This window comes from Chlorocebus sabaeus, chromosome 25 (assembly GCF_047675955.1).
Source record: "Chlorocebus sabaeus isolate Y175 chromosome 25, mChlSab1.0.hap1, whole genome shotgun sequence".
NCBI lineage: Eukaryota > Metazoa > Chordata > Mammalia > Primates > Cercopithecidae > Chlorocebus > Chlorocebus sabaeus.
This window is the reverse complement of record NC_132928.1, coordinates 64,763,674-64,780,132: the sequence shown is the minus strand read 5'-3', so window position 1 is coordinate 64,780,132 and position 16,459 is coordinate 64,763,674. Positions and strand designations below refer to the sequence as shown.

General features: G+C 39.7%; 1 protein-coding gene across 6 annotated transcripts in view; it reads left to right on the top strand.

Moving 5' to 3' along the window:
• Positions 1-16,459, top strand: part of PBX1 (PBX homeobox 1) — a 293,843-nt gene that overhangs the window by 180,194 nt on the left and 97,190 nt on the right. Inside the window, exon 1 of one of the 6 annotated variants that reach the window (XM_073011834.1) lies at positions 8,775-8,841. The exons of the other annotated variants lie outside the window; for them this stretch is intronic. Coding sequence (XP_072867935.1) covers positions 8,790-8,841 — 52 coding nt within the window. The 5' untranslated portion in view covers positions 8,775-8,789. Of the gene's footprint in view, positions 1-8,774; positions 8,842-16,459 lie in introns of those variants that run through there. 6 annotated transcript variants of the gene reach the window in all.

The window sequence follows — 16,459 nt, the reverse complement described above, 5'->3', positions numbered from 1 at the left end:
TCATCTAAAATAAAATATCTTAAATAACACATAAGGATTCCCCTGGCACAAACCAATCATAGACATACATTCGCCTCCGATCCAGTATATGTGTTTCTGTTCATGTGCCTTAAATGGGCTCCACATTCAGTTCCCTGCCTTGGAGTAAATAGTCATGTGATAAAGCTCAAGAAATACTTGGTTGTGGGTTTTATTTTTCCACCTCGGCTGCTGATGTGTTACCTAGCAGGCTGTGTTCTACACAGTGCTTGGTTCTCTCTCACAGCTTGTGGTAAGCGAAATTATTCCAAGATTCAATGAATACCTGCTATTGAGCGGCTTCCCTAACCACCCAAACTGGTCTTTTGTTAGTGGTTATTGAGAGGATTGTCACAGCCATTGACCTACGCAATTTTACTTCAAAAGAAATGAGCATTTTTCTTCCCCTTTCATTTCTAAAAGCAGATATGGCAATTTGCTTAAATTGCTGTCTTTAAAAGTTTAGATGATTATACTTTTATCCCTCCTTGCCTTTTTTCTTCCTTTTCATTTAAGCAGCACAGTGCCGTGTCTTTTCTGGGATTGGACACGGTTCCTGCTGCAGGGTTCCTGAAGTGGCTGTGCGTGCGTATGTGCGTGTGTGTGTGTATATTATCTCCTTACACATTAGTGTTCATTTATCTGAGATCTCGAGACAAAGTAAGGCTATGTTGAACTCTTCGACTAACATTTTATATTTTAATGCTAGGGTTCATTTTCTCTAGGCCCCAATACTAGAGGTTTGCAGGTAAAAATAAAAGGAAAATACACCTAATGGAAAAATCTCTGTCTCTTTATGTGGGAAGATAAGGTAGCAACTAGCCTCAAAGACTTAGGAGTAGGCAAGACAGGTTACACCTTCAAGATTTTGTGTCTGAAGAAGAAACAAAATTTGATATAAATATAGGAAGAAGAAATAAAAGGTGACCGTGAAGAACTAACACTAGGAACACAGGAAGAAAGAGAAGAAAGAGATGAAGATGAAAGGCTATGGCTAGTTGGCGGAGGCCATGAGAGCATCCTATTCTTAGACCCAGCACCTTGGGTCCAGTTTCCCTGTATCGCAGTTATCTTCACTATGATGTGTGCAATAAACCATACTGAGCCATATACTTGATGCCATATACTTTCTATGTGCTAAAGAATATGATGAAATAAATACATTTTAAATTATAGCATGGAAAAAATAAAAAATCAAGAAGCCATATTTGGAAGTATCATATTCTGAGCCCTGACAGAGGGGTTTAAAATTTTTCACATCTGTCAATTAACTCATTATAGACTGAACTAGTTTAAGTGGTTAAATAAAATAATGAACTATTTCAAACCAAAATTTGACTCTAGTAGACAGTGTCTGCACAGTCATAGCAATCCAGTGGTCAAAGACTCAGTTCTGTCTTCAGGGAACTCACAATCTAGTAGCCAGACTTGATCCCTAATAGTAGGGAGCTGTATTGCAAATAGGTCACCATATCAGAGTGAAGACCAGTTGATGGAAAAAGCAAACCCATGACTATCTTTGGTGATGGTGGGCTGAACCCCTCAAAGCTCAGAACCCACTGATAAGAGTTTGTGTGACAAGTAGTTAGTATATTTACTGAATACCTGCTTATGTGCCAGATACTGCATTAGGTGTTGTGGGATACAAAGATGAATTCATTAATTAACTTACAAAATATCGAATGTGCATCTATTATGTGCCAGACATGTATAGACATTATCTTTGCTCTCAAGGAACTTGCATTTCGTGTATAAGACAGATATATGACACTGAACTCTTTTCAGTACTTAAAAATAAGTACTTTATAATGTAGATATTTGGCTTAATTCTATGGGAAGATAGAAAAAGGGGGTCTTATTCTGCCCATGGGATATTGATATTTGATCAACTGTTACTAGATGTGGAATTAAGATTTTGAGAGTATTGAACTTTAAATACTGTTAAGTATGGCAGCCTGAGTAAAAGTGTAAATATGAAAATCTTCCAAGAGCTAATAATTTATGTCTCTGTGAATGCTCATGTTTGTATTAATAAAGGTTTTATTTAGTAATTGATTTTCCCTGTCTGCCTTAGCACTATGTAGGATTAATAGTTTTGCCTATCCTAGATAAGGTATATATTGTGAAGCACATTTTCTAAAACATAAGCAAAGAAGTTGGCCCAGTAGTCCTTGTGGCTATTTGAGACTCATGAAGTGAAGGCAGCATTTGTGGGACATGAGGAAGAGATCTCTGGACTCATAGGACCAGAAGGACTTTTTGGTAAAATTCCTTTTTCATGTGATTCACTTGTATGCCTTTATTATTTCAAAGAATGTTAGACAGATTTTCAAGAATATAAATTGCAATTTCTGTGAAGCAGCCTCCTCAAAGCAGCCAGAAAGGTCTTTCAAGTCAAATGTATTTCAGATCCAAGAGTGCAAGAACAATGGTATACTAGGTCTTAAGGTCTTTTGGCCCTGCCATTTAAATATAATATCTGTACGAGGAAGTACCTACAGGAGTAGTCTGTATATTCCTCTTGGCTGGCTGGTGGGAAGGTAGCTAACCTTTTGTTTCTTTCTTTTTCAGTACACTGCTCTAATAAATGGTAACAGTGCTTTAATAAGTCCCCTGGCCATCATCGTACTTATGATCTCTAGATGAAGACCACTGTGTGAGACTGGTATCCTAGGAGGTTGGAGTGTGTGTGTGTGTGTGTGTGTGTATGTGTGTGTGTGTGTGTGTGTTGCTTGATTTATAGACCACTGAAGCCCGATGAAGTACTAGGGTGAAAATCACCTACGTTTCCAGAGGAAAAAAATGTCACCATCAATTCCAAGAGGGACTTGTAAACCTGAAGCTAACAGCCAATGGTTTAATTCTTTTAAGGTAGAATTTTTAAAAACATTTCTAGGCTTAACTCTATTCTATCTGGAAAAATATAAATTTATGGGCAAAAAGAAAAGCTGAGAGTTGTGGTTTTCATGGGAGAACCAAACAAAAAATACCCATTATTGAAAGGCAGTCTTCCAGGAATTCTTGAAAAGAAAGGTAACCTTTCTTATTCATAGTGTCGTTAGTTCTTGAGAAACTGCAGATTAGGGAAACCTGTAGGTATTTTATTCTATCTCAGGTAGGGAAAGAAAAGCCTTCAAAGGCTTTTAATGACAGGGTATCTGTATTACTTATGGATTGGAAGGCCCATCATGTATTCAATATCAAGGATCACAAAGCCGGGAGTGGTGGCTCACGCCTGTAATCCTAGCACTTTGTGAGGCCGAGACCATTGGATCCCTTAAGACCAGGAGTTCAAGACCAGCCTGGCCAACATGGCAAAACCCCATCTCTACTAAAAATACAAAAGTTAGCCAGGCATAGTGGTGCACATCTGTAATTCCAGCTACTTGGGAGGCTGAGGCAGGAGAATTGCTTGAACCCGGGAGGCAGAGGTTGCAGTGAGCCAAATTCATGCCAGTGCACTCCAGCCTGGACCGCAGAGTAATACTCTGTCTCAAAAACAAACAAACAAAAAAAAGAGGATCACAATACTTGGTTTTCAGTACAATAGTAGATCAATTTTAAACCAAAAAGTAAGTACGTAAATAAAAGACACATTGAGGCCAATATCTATGTTAGAACTCAGGTATCTACTTAAGGAAATTGCTATATAAAAACAGTCCATTTTTAGATAACCTTGTCCTAACCTCCGTCTGACTTAAAAAATGAAATTGGAGAGCAGCTGCTTGACCCAAAAAAGACCACATGAAGATCAATTTAACCAAATTTGGGCTTTTATTTAAATATCTACAGAATGGGGTTAATAGTCCTGGCCAGCTCGCTGCTTGAAAATGCTAGAGGCATGGCTTGTGAAAGTGACTGTAGAGTGGTTGACAGAGATGAATGTGAAATAGTAATGAATAACTTCATAACAGAGCAGAGATGTCATGCCTTTGCATACAGCTTTGACTCCAATAATACGATCCACTCTCCTGAAATAGGGTCAGTTCCCGACAAACAGCAGTGTAAGCCAGTGAGGAAGATTCCTACAGGGCCAGAAACAGTGATGGGGCAAAGCCAGAGAAACCCATCTAGCCTAAAGGGGGTGCCTGTAGTGGTATTTTAGCTATTGTATTCCTTCCATACAAACACCCAATCGATGGCCACACGATAAGGTGGCCATGATAATAGTAATATGTATTGCCATGATAACAGAATTGGTAATAATTCTATTGGCCTGTTTTGTTCATCTCCTTTTCTCATTGCAATCTTAGAATTTTGGTTGACTCTGACATGTTGAATTGTGTGTGTGTGTGTGTGTGTTTTAATTTTTTTCTTTCTATCTTTTTAAATAAGGCATCCTGAGGACTCAAGGATATAACACTCCTAGCCCTTGGATCCACTGGTTTGATCTTATTACTTGAAATTTACATTCTACTGCTACTGTTGGAAGTGATGTGTTTCCAGCGTTCACTTCTGCATGGCACTATGCTGCACCCCTTCGAATTTATTAAGTGCTATTTAAGAGAAGGTGCATCGTCTTTTATATATGTTTCTGAAATTGATTCTAAGGGAATCCAAAATTTTGTCAGACAGCTTACTAACACTGTATCAGTTAAAGTTAAGTCTCTCAGCCAAGCACATTAAAATAAAAAAAAAAAAAATGGTGGCTTAAACAAAGTCATGGAGTAGAATTCCAGAGGTGGGTCATTAGGGAACCAAAGGCCTTATAAAGGGGATTTTCTACCCATCACATCAATGTTTCAGGCAAAAAGGAAGGAAGGAGAAGACTAGAATGGGAATACTTCTCAACTGAGTTAGTTCTTTTAAGAAGCCCTTTTAAAACTCCAGTGTAACACTTCCACTTATGTACAGTTATCCAGAACTTAGCCCTATGGCTACTCCTAGCTGCGAGGGAGGCTAAGAAATGTAATAATTTACCTGGGCATATTACTTGAATAAATTGGAGTTCCGTTTCCAAGGAGGAAAGGTAGAATGGATATTGGCTAGGTCACTAGAAGTCTGATGGGAACTTATGGACACGATTGATTAGTCTTGATTATATCACTTCTACATTTGTCCCACAGCACCAGGAGATACACCAGGAGCTAGGGTCACATCAGAGAGTGATGGCATAATTTCAGGAATATAAGAAGACACAGGCAAACTCTCCCCACATACTTGGTGATGGGAAGTGAAAGTCAGAAATTCAAAGTCATGTGTCTGACTCAACAGGGGATTATGTTTCCTAGGTTTATTTCTAGCCTAATCTTGTAACTTTGGAGGAATTTCTCTTCTCTGTGCCATAGTTCTTTACTGCCTTACTGTGTCTGAATTGAGATATCAAAAATTTCTCGTACTTACTACCAAAGAATTTCCAATCACAACATCTTAGATATGTCTAATGAGCAAATAATTATTGAACAGAATCCCCTCTTAACGGAAACAACAATAATACTCATGGTTATACTGACATTTTTGTAGCCTCCATAGGTACCCAGTGCAATTAAAATTCAAATGCCTCATTAGATCCTCTCAGAATCCTTTAAGACAGGGGTAGGGTCTCACTTATGGGAAAACATCCTGATCTGGCGAGATCCCCTCTGCATCCCCAGTAGCTAGAAGAGTGCCTGACACAGAGTCATTGCCCAGTAAATAGTTTCTCCGCACTTTCCCATAGGCACTGTCTACTCAGGGACATGAGGGTCAATTCAAAAAAGACTGCAAACGTGGCCTCTGCTCTTAGAGACCTGTTGATCAGGAGATAGCAGATAGGTAAGTAATCTGAGGACATTTTATTCAGCAGCATAGGCAAAAGTTGTACATATGTCCCAAACCTTAGTTGAGCTATTTGGGCTCTAATCTTATCTAAGAAGACAGTGGTAGGGGTGATGGTGGGTGGGAAGAGAAAGGAGGGATTGCATCTTGGTTGATTGCCCGTCACCTGCCAGACTCTAAGTCATGTAATACGCCACACTTACAAAGTAATATTTTTATTCTCTACAACAGACTTGCAAAGTACTGTTTCTATTCCCATTTTCAAAGATGGGGAAACTGAGTCAGAGAGCGGCAGAATGTTGCTGAAGGCCACATACCTAATGAGTAGCAAAGCCGATATTAAAATCCATATTTTTTCCCCTATGCCACATTGCCTCTCCAAGGAAAAATAGCAAAGCAGGAAGTTTAGACTCTATAGTGAAAAATAGATGGAAAGCATGGGCCACAGATTGAGCAATGGCCTGGAAATTAGAATTACTGAATTCTGTCTTTACTCAACACTGCCCTGGGACTTTTCTTTATCATCACAGACTGTGTATTAAAAGTCCTTTATAAAGGATGGAGCCCTATACAAGTGATATTTCATCTATATAACTGTTATAGATAATAACAGTTTTATCTATACCTACATTTCTACCCTTATAAAATTGGGCTAATATTATTTTTTCCACCAAAGTGCTATAATAGTATGTTGGAACGTGCTCAGAGAACAACAAATGATGAACCTTTTAAACATCCCTACTTGTCAAAGCAGGAACTCTGCAAAGTGATTTGAGGTCTTCTAATTGAGCTGCATCATCTAAATTTAAAGCACCCAAAGAAGGTAGTAGTAATAGTAACAATATCAGTTCAATAGTAATTAGTAATAAACCGAGTCAACCAGCTACAGGCTGGGCTAAAGCTTCTAAGCATTTTCTGCCAGAGAGAATTTACTCCTGCTCTGAAGTGTCTAATAAGGACATTAACAGAGTTGAGGGCCCATCTGCGATAGGACTTTCCCAAAAGCCTTCAGAAAAGTCTCTTAATTCTGCTGTGTGCCTTCATATATGCATACATGACTGAACGTAACTGATATGACATTGCTGAGTACCATTCTCCTCCAAATACTCTTACTTCCCAGTGCAGCCAGAATTAAATCACTGAGTCATGTGCCTATAGAGGATTGTTCCTATTGGCCACCTCCATACGTTGTAAATATCGTGATCAGTCACTGACCTGTTGCTCGCACTTGGCCCATGGATCACCCAGAGAAGCATAGGATTATTTTATAATAGAACATTAGTACATGTATATTTTTAAATGGCTATTCTAAGTACTTCAAAATAAAGTGTTAATTTTCCTTCAGCCGAAGAAAATCTAGAAAAAGCTTTTAAGTTTCAAAGTATGTAGAAGTACGTTTCCTGTGTTTGGCATCTTGGTCATGCAAGAGGTTCAGTGCAGACGGTATAGGGTATAGTTATAGGAAGTACCTCACTCGCAAGTCTCAGTTGCTTAGCATGAAATTCATAGGTAAAAGTGCTAACAAGTAGTAAAATTGTAAATGTAATTTGAGAAAGCTATGGTAAATAGTTGTCTTTTTTTCCTAAACTATTCTTTTTTTTCTTTTTTTTTTTTTTCTTCAAGATGGAGTCTTGCTCCGTTGCCCAGGCTGGAGTATAGTGGCACGATCTCAGCTCATTGCAACCTCCACCTCCCAGGTTCAAGTGATTCTCTTGCCTCAGCCTCTCGAGTAGCTGGGATTACAGGCATGCGCCACCACGCCCGGCTAAGAGATGGGGTTTCACCACATTGGCCAGGCTGTTCTCAAACTCTTGACCTCATGTAGCCAGGCTGTTCTCAAACTCTTGACCTCGTGATCCGCCCGCCTCGGCCTCCCAAAGTGCTGGGATTACAACCGTGAGCCACCGCGCCTGGCCCTTTCCTAAACTATTCTTATCTCAATTTTTTCAGCCCTCATTTTGATAACAGCAATTTTATATTGCTTTTATGTGAATTATCTCCTATGTTTTACAGAGAATTCCAGTGGATTCTCATGGTTCCAGTGAGTGCATGGGGTAGGGCTGATGGGGTGCTGGCAGAAGAGCTATTACAAGATCCTGCTCTTCTTCTGACGTAGGGCCATTTGGGTCTCTTTTGCATATTGGGCTTCTTAGTAATCTTAAGAAAGGAGTTGAGGCCAGCACTTTGGGAGGTCAAGGTGGGCGGATCACAAGGTCAGGAGATCGAGACCATCCTGGCTAACATGGTGAAACCCCATCTCTACTAAAAATACAAAAAAGAAAAAAAAAAAAATAGCCAGGTGTGGTGGCGGGTGCCTGTAGTCCCAGCTACTTGGGAGACTGAGGCAGGAGAATGGCCTGAACCCAGGAGGCGGAGCTTGCAGTGAGCTGAGATTATGCCACTCTACTCCAGCCTGGACAACAGAGCGAGACTCTGTCTCAAAAAAAAAGGGAGTTCATGTTTCAGAAAACTCTTTTGAAAAATCACTGCATTTTTTCATTTATTCTCTCCAGAAATCTTTGAGGAGATATTGTTGTTCCCATTGTCCAGGTGAGGAACTGAGGCTTAAACACATTGAGTTTCCAGAGTACCTAACTCAAAATTTGCTGAGTACCAGCTCTAATTCTGATCTTCTGACTCTACCATTTAAAATACCAGTAAATTTGAGAATGATCTTTTTTAAAAAATTGTCTTAGGCTGTAGAGAGTACTATGCTTGTAACTTTCCTACTTATGTAAATTTAGCATCTGTATATGTATGAATCATGTATCTATATACACACACATACACACACACATGCATGTATGTATTTTATATACATATTTCAAAGAGCAAAAAGGTAGACCGAAGCTATTCACAAAAGATAACTTTGGTCATGCTTACATTCTTCGCCTGTTATGGATGTAACATAACAGTGTGTTTTTGTATATTTTGTGTTCTGCTAGATAGACTTTAGGTTAGAACAGCCATTGACTTTGACCTTAAGGAAGTAACTGTATCTCTCTGCATCTTGAATGACCACGGGCACACTGGAAATGAAAGTATTTGCCAGTTTCCACATGAAAAGTGAGTAAAGCAGGATTTTGCTTGCTGTCTCTTCATAGGCTCAGGGTTATAGCAATTGTAAAATAATTAATAATCCTCTCATAGAAAAATTTGCTGGACTTTGATGATGCTTAAGTAATCTAGGACTGAACCTGAGATACTATGATACCAAGGTAGTGGCTATCTATGCATTCACAGAGGAATTGTGTCTAGCCCTAGGGCATCCTGGAGCTAGACAGCGTTAGAATTTTGTTTAGATTGGAGGTTGAGAGCTAGAAGATAAAGGTTTACAAATTAGAACAGCAACGTTTTTTAATCCACCTCCTAACTATACACAGATCATGAGTACGCATCGTAAGTAAATGATGCATGCCAAGCAGTTCATGAAAAGAGGTGTACCCACCATTCTTACTCCAAAATGATCAAGTTTAGCCATTGTAATAAACAGTATGGGCACGATTCATGTTTTTGCTTTTAAGTTTTTGTTTGTCAAGCCACGGCTAATTATACAAGCAGACTAGCAGGATTTGAGATGCAAAGTGTTAAAACTAAGGTTGTATGTCGAATCCTTTATTAAAAAGTACGTGATAAAGAAAGATCACATCACACCATAAATTGTAATTGTACGATACAAAAGGTGTGTGTGTCTCCAGGGTACGTGGAGAGCCAGTTCACTGAGGTTCGACTGACTTTCCTCGCCTCACGTTTCCTGCTGGCTTCTAGAAGCAGTCATGTGGATCAGAGGCCAAGAGATAATTAAGTGGAAATAAGAACTCTATATCCGGCCTCTTTGGAAAGAGGTAGCAAATCCTCCTAATCAATTCTGATTCCTGCTGGCTTTGTTGCCTAAGGTCAGCTTAACAGTCATTAGAAGAGGTCACGGCAGGCTCTGTGATCTCTATCATCTAAGGTTAAATAATACGTCATTAAAAGGGTCAATCAGAAAAGAGCAGATTCTTTCCCTGTGATTCACATATTTTGCAGAAGCTTCTGGCTTGGAATTTCTATCACAAGTTTCAAATCTCACAGCAGAAATGTTTACACATTGCAGTTTGGCCGAATTCAAAGGAAGCCTTCCTGGATCTCTAATGAGAATGAGAATTGTGGTCATGGAAAGCATATGGCCATGACATTCATCCATTACTCAAGATAAGATGAGGAGCAAGGTCAATACATTGCATCAGACCTCAAATGAAGATTGGAACATATCACCCTAACCACATGGGACTAGGATGGGATGAGCGTGGGGGCAGGAGCAGTGGTGTGTGATGGAGGGGTGGAAGAATCTTTCTCCACTCTAAGATGGGATCAGAAATGTAGGAGGAAGCCAAAAAGAGCAAGCTGACCACTCTTGGCATATTTTTTCCACCTTGACATTGATAGGTAGACCTCACTCCCAGTTGGGAAACTTTCTAAGCCACCAAGAATAGGAAAAAAATCAACCTTTGAGATATTTTTCATTGTCTTCATGATCAGGACAATACTAAAACATTACAGAAAGTTTGGAAAACAAAGGGAAAAAAAATGCTGATAGCCCTGCCCTTCAAATATACAACTCATTGCATTTTTAGTAATGCCCCCTTTCAGTTTTTAATCTATTTGCGTATATATTAGCTAGCTAAAATTAGAACATAAACAATACATACCTTGCTTATTCACCTTATAACTTAAAATAATACAGACATTTTCTGTTACTTTATTACTTTTTATAATTATTTTTAACAACTGCTTAATATTTCTCAGATAAAGTTTTAAGTGTTATTACCCTACAAATAGGTGAAAGTAATGAGGAACAGCATTTAGTATAGCCAGTCCTGGGTAGACACAGAAAGAAAATGATACATTTTTGTTTTTCTCCTCCTTCGAATTCTGCCAGATGCCACTCATCAGCAATATAACAGTGAAATAAAAATCCATATTCAAGTATTTGATTTGGAGTTGCTAGAGATTTTTGGTAGATTTAATTATTCACATGGTTAACCCACTGTTACTCACAAGGCTTGGACTCTTTGGCCACAAAAAAACTTTTTAAAAGTACAGTAGCCGGGGGATGATTGGATGGGTGAGTAGATGGATGGATGGGAGGGAGAGCAAAAGGAAGAGAATGAATTTGTCATTGACCAAAGCACTGTGCATGGCTTAGGAGAACCATGGACCAAGCAGGCCCGTACAGATGATCCACCCTGTCTGATGGTGATTACCAGCATCTGACAGATCAAGAGGATGTGGGAATGAGGGTTTGAATGAATACAGACATTCATCGCTTGAGCCCGGGAGTTTGAGACCAGCTGGGCAACATTAGTAAGACTGCATCTCTACACAAATAAAATAAAGTAAATTAGCTGGGCAAGGTGGCACATGCCTATAGTCCCAGCTACTTGGGAGGCTGAGGCAGAAGGATCGCTTGAGCCCAGGAGTTCAAGGCTATGAACTATGTGAGGTATGATTATACTGCACATTAGCCCGGGTGACAGAGTGAGATCCTAGCTCCAAAACTTGGAAGAAAAAAAAAAGAGCTTTCAAATTGGGGGCTAGTTGGTTTTGTGTGTGTGTGTGTGTGTGTGTGTGTGTGTGTGTGTATACATGCACATGTGCATTCCCTGAATGCTCATTGCTAACTGTGTGATGGCCTTTCTTACTAAAATGCATGTTTGTATGTCTTTGTGTATGTATGAAATATCTGAGAATATAGTATTTAGACCCCATTAGTGAGGGTAAAAATGTACAGATAAGCTATATCATTTATGATTCTGATATGGCTACTGTCAAAATAACACACTATTTTGACAGTTGTTTTATCTTTACTCTCACTGACTACAATAAGAAGCTAGTTTCTTAGCAACTAAAATAAATTATCAAACAAGAGCTTAAAAAAATTTTTGAAGCCCACAATAGAAAAAATAGACCCATAGTTGGTGTCTGGGCAAGCTATTCCTATTGAGTGGGAATGAAATTTATCTGAAACATTCTGAAACCCTTTGGCTGGTCCAGCTGTCCTTGGTTAGCACCAATGGAGGCAGAGACAGTCAGAAGTAGCAGGAGGCTTGAGAAAAATGTTCAGTGTTCTTTTTCTTCTTTGTTTCAGTGGCTTCTTTTTAAAAACCATTTCTTATGTTATATACTAGGCTAGAAAGTACTATAAGAACTAGTACCTAAGATCTGGAACAGAAAGCCTGCATTCAGATTTGTCTTCACTGTGACTTGTAAGAAGTGGCTTATATATCAGTTAATTAGCCAGAATGATAGTGGTAGCGGCTGGGAAGCAAAAGAGAAATTTAGCTTCTTCAGGCCTATTGTTTTATGTCTTTAAACATTTTGAAACCCCCTAATGTAACGGTTTTTAAATAGGGTCTAGGGATCCCCAACATTTTCGGGGAGACTATGAGGTCAAAAGTATATTAATAATGATTTTAAGATGGTATTTGCAGGCCGGGTGCAGTGACTCACACCTGTAATCCCAGCACTTTGGGAGGCCGAGACGGGCAGATGACTTGAGGTCAGGAGTTCGAGATCAACCTGGTCAAGATGGTGAAACCCCATCTCTACTAAAAGAACAAAATTAGCCAGGCATGGTGGCGCATGCCTGTAATCCCAGCTACTCGGGAGTCTGAGGTGGGAGAATTGCTTGAGCCCAGGAGGTGGAGGTGGCAGTGAGCTGAGATCGCGCCACAGCACTCCAACCTGGGTGACAGAGTGAGACTCTGTCTCCAAAAAATAAAAAGGCTGGTATTTGCTTTATTTACTCTCAGTCTTTTATGAATGCGTACAATGGAGTTTTCCACAGGCTTCATGTAATATTGTCACAGACTGAATGCAGACACAGGAGAATCTGGCCATCTTCTTTTAAGTCAGACCTTAAAAAGATTTGTAAAAATGTAAAACTCACTCTTCTCACTAATATATTTGTTTCAAAAACATTTTTTATAGAGATGGGTTATTTATGTTCAAATGTAATGGGTTTATTGCCTTTTTTTTTTTTTTTTTTAACAGAGTCTTGCTCTGTCGCCCAGCCTAGAGTAGAATGGCTCAATCTTGGCTCACTGCATCCTCCACCTCCCGGGTTCAAGTGATTCTCCTGCCTCGGCCTCCCAAGTAGCTGGGGTTACAGGCGCCAGCCATCACGCCCGGCTAATTTTTGTGTTTTTAGTAGAGACGGGATTTCACCATGTTGGCCAGGCTGGTCTGGAACTCCTGACCTCATGATCCACCCGCCTCGGCCTCCCAAAGTGCTGGGATTTTAGGTGTGACTCACCTCGCCTGGCCGGTTTATTGCTTTTAAATGAATTAACATTTAAAAATTCCTTAGTCTGGAATTTCTGAATATTGATAGATATGACCTATATAAACAGAAGCTATTTGGAGTCCTCAATAGTTTTTAAGAGTGTAAAGGGGTCTCAAGCCCAAAAGGTTTGAGAAACACTGCTTCTAAAAACTGGCTGCCTATGCCTGTGTGTGATTCATAGGTTTGGCGAAGTCACCAACACTACTTCCTTTCAAATGTCATGGGAGATTTTAACGTGGCTACCAAGAAGCAAACAAGTAGAGATGTCAGACAGTTAATGTGTCCATTTAGACTCCTTTAAGGTGTGTGTGTGTGTGTGTGTGTGTGTGTGTCCTCAGTGCTTAGATATTCAGGTAGATAGACACTCAGCTCTTAAGAAAGGAATTCATTTCTACTCATAATTTGCTTCTGCTGGTGCCATGGCAAATGCAGTTCTGAGTAAAGTAGTCTGTGTGCATAGGTGCCACCCTACCAAATACTGTGAGCCAGATTGCCATTCTGGACCAAGATCTGAGAAGGAAGACATAGGGGAGAATGCAGAATGTGGAAGGAAGAGAGGGGGGAATTGTTAATTAAGCTCTATTAAATATTAATTGAAATATAAATTTAAAACCTCACCAACTCCTGACAGTTATATAATCTAATTAAGTGGTAGGTCCTGTTGCCCCACGGTGTCTTTTGGTGTATTAGGGGAATAAAGTGATCTTCTGCTCATAAACACCATGAGCGCTTTATTAATCCAAGGCATTTGCCAATAAAGTAGATGGGAAAGGCGGCAATAATAGTAATTTTATGGAACATGGAAGAATTGAAGGGGCAATTTTGATGTGGATAGGAATGCAGTGAATCAGCTGCAGTGATCCACATGGAATCTGCATGTTTTGGCCTGTCACTGGGGTAAGGAAGATGAAATCCTTGTGTACCATTCCACATTTACATGTGTATTTTTTGCTCATGGAGAATGTATATTGAATCCCTGAGACCAGTTTTAATTTTATAAACTGCCTTTGGTGGGGAAAATAGTATGTCTGTGCATGTGTGTGTTTTAGAATGAAAGTTTCAAAAGAATATAACTTGGAAGGGTTATGGAGATGAATTTGATTTCTTACTAGTAAACATGCGTAAGCCTATGTTTTGCAAATTTTCCAGCAACAGGGCTGTGGGAGAAGAGTAAAAACGATCTGAATCTTTTATCTGTGCTGCAAGAGAAAAGAGCCTCTACACTCATTTCTTTTCTGGCTCTCAAAAGTTCTTAATGGAAAGTTAAATAAAGTGCACAAGATTGTCTTTATTTTTTGTTGCTTTGAATTATTTTATAATTTTTAAAAAGTGCACAGCATGTAGTTCTGAGATGTTTTAGGTGGTGTAACTCAATTTAAAAAATAATTATCATGAGTTAAGTCAGCAACTCTTAGTCTTTATTTTTGACCAGGCTGTAGACGAATGCATCATTAATTTCTCTGCGTAAAATCAGGGTTATTTAATTCTCCTTGTTATCTTGTCTTTTGTTTGGGTTTTGGTAGTTGTTGTTTCACATTATCTTGCATCAGGATTTTCTTATATCCCCTCATTTTATATTGCTGTTGGTACATTAGTCCCCAAGTTTGTGAGATGCTACTTCAGTTTTACAAAAGGAGTCCCTTGGAATTAAAAATGGATTTTGCAAGACCACCATTGACTTCATGCCGGTCGGCCAGACCCATTTGTGGGTAACAAAGCCCTTGCGTGGTTTTGACCTTTGATTTGTGGAGATGAGAGTGGCTCCTCCTCCCCAGGGCCACTGTGGCTAGCTGGGCTTGGGGGATGAGCGTAATAGAATTGTGTCATGGATTGCTCTGTTACTCCCCATATGTTAGCAATTTTATTGTGGTCTCTTTTATTTCCTTTTCAATTTGGGCCCCAGCGTTTTCCCAAAGGAGTGTGGATGAAGGCTCTCAGTGTTGGAAACAGTAATGATGCAGTTGAGCAGTTGCCGCACCTCTGAAGGTGGCAGGAGTAGCCTTGAAAGGCTCCTGAGAGGAGAGAGTTCTATTTAGTGTGGTGGAGAAGCGGTCAGTACTCTTGGTTGTCATTTAGTATGTATCTAGGAGAAGCGTGTTCCCTTGGCCACTGGAAAGCTGGGCTTGGGAAGATGTGTCCTGATCTCTGGGTGTCCTGATCTCTGGGTGATAGTGTGTGCCCACTGCCCTGCTGCCTGTGTGCCCGGCTGGTGTTGTGTGGAAGGGAACTCAGATCCATGTGCTCACGGGAAAAAGCAGAGGCTGGGCTCCTTTTGAGAACTTGGCAAAGGCTTCCCTGTTCACTTTAGAGTGCTTCTTTTCTTAAAGCCAGTGCTGGATCTTGGGTCTGTGCTGCTGACGTTTTAGAACATGAGAAAGAGCCGCAGTAGGAGCCAAGTATCTGCCAGACTGTGTCGGGAGAACCTTTATCATTTCTGTCAGATACATCACAACTCGCTTGTCTTACCATACATCTTCCTAAATGTGACAGAATATTCAGCTGTTATTAATTGAATACTCTCTAATTTAACTGCTTAGCGGGAGAAAGAGTGACTGGTTTGTTTCAACACGTAAAACTGGCATCAACCTGTATGTGGGTTTCAATGCTGTTGCATTGCAGGGACTGAAAAAGTGATTGTATAAGAAGTGGTTACCCTACTTTTCAACAGGGTAGCTAAATTCAGTTTATTGTTCTAAAACAAAGGGGTGTGTGTATGTGTGTGTGCGTGCGCGTGCATGCGTGCATGTGTGTGTGTGAGAGAGAGAGAGAGATTAGTATAATACAAATCAGTTTATGGACATGATATGCTTCATGATCTTTTGTGCTAAGTATGTTATAGGTGGTACTCCAGCTCCTCTGAAGTTTAACTCACCTAGAAGTCGCAATGACACTGTGGTTTTTTTTTTTTTAAATCAAAAAGCTTAAAAGAATGAACTTGTTTTATCTTTATCTTTGTAATCAATAAAATGTAAATAAAGAGCCCTACAAATTTCTGCATAATATTGAATATGGTGCTAAGAATTAAAAGACATCTTGATGAAATAAATTAAAGATTAAAATATAAGGAGCTAAGAATAAATTTTGAGAGTCTGCACACAACTCCTCTCTCCTTGGACCTTTGATGGAAGAACAAAAGTGAGTCAGCTATCAGTTTCTCCAGCTACCCTAGAAAAGCAATAGAAGATTCCAGTTCATTGATCTAGGAAGAATCTAGGCCATGAACTAGACATCCTGCTACACTTGTGGGTATTTTCGCTCTTGTTGCCCAGGTTGGAGTGCAAGGGCACAATCTCAACCTCCACCTCCCAGTTGCAAGCGATCCTCCTGCCTCAGCCTCCCAAGTAGCTGAGATTAGAG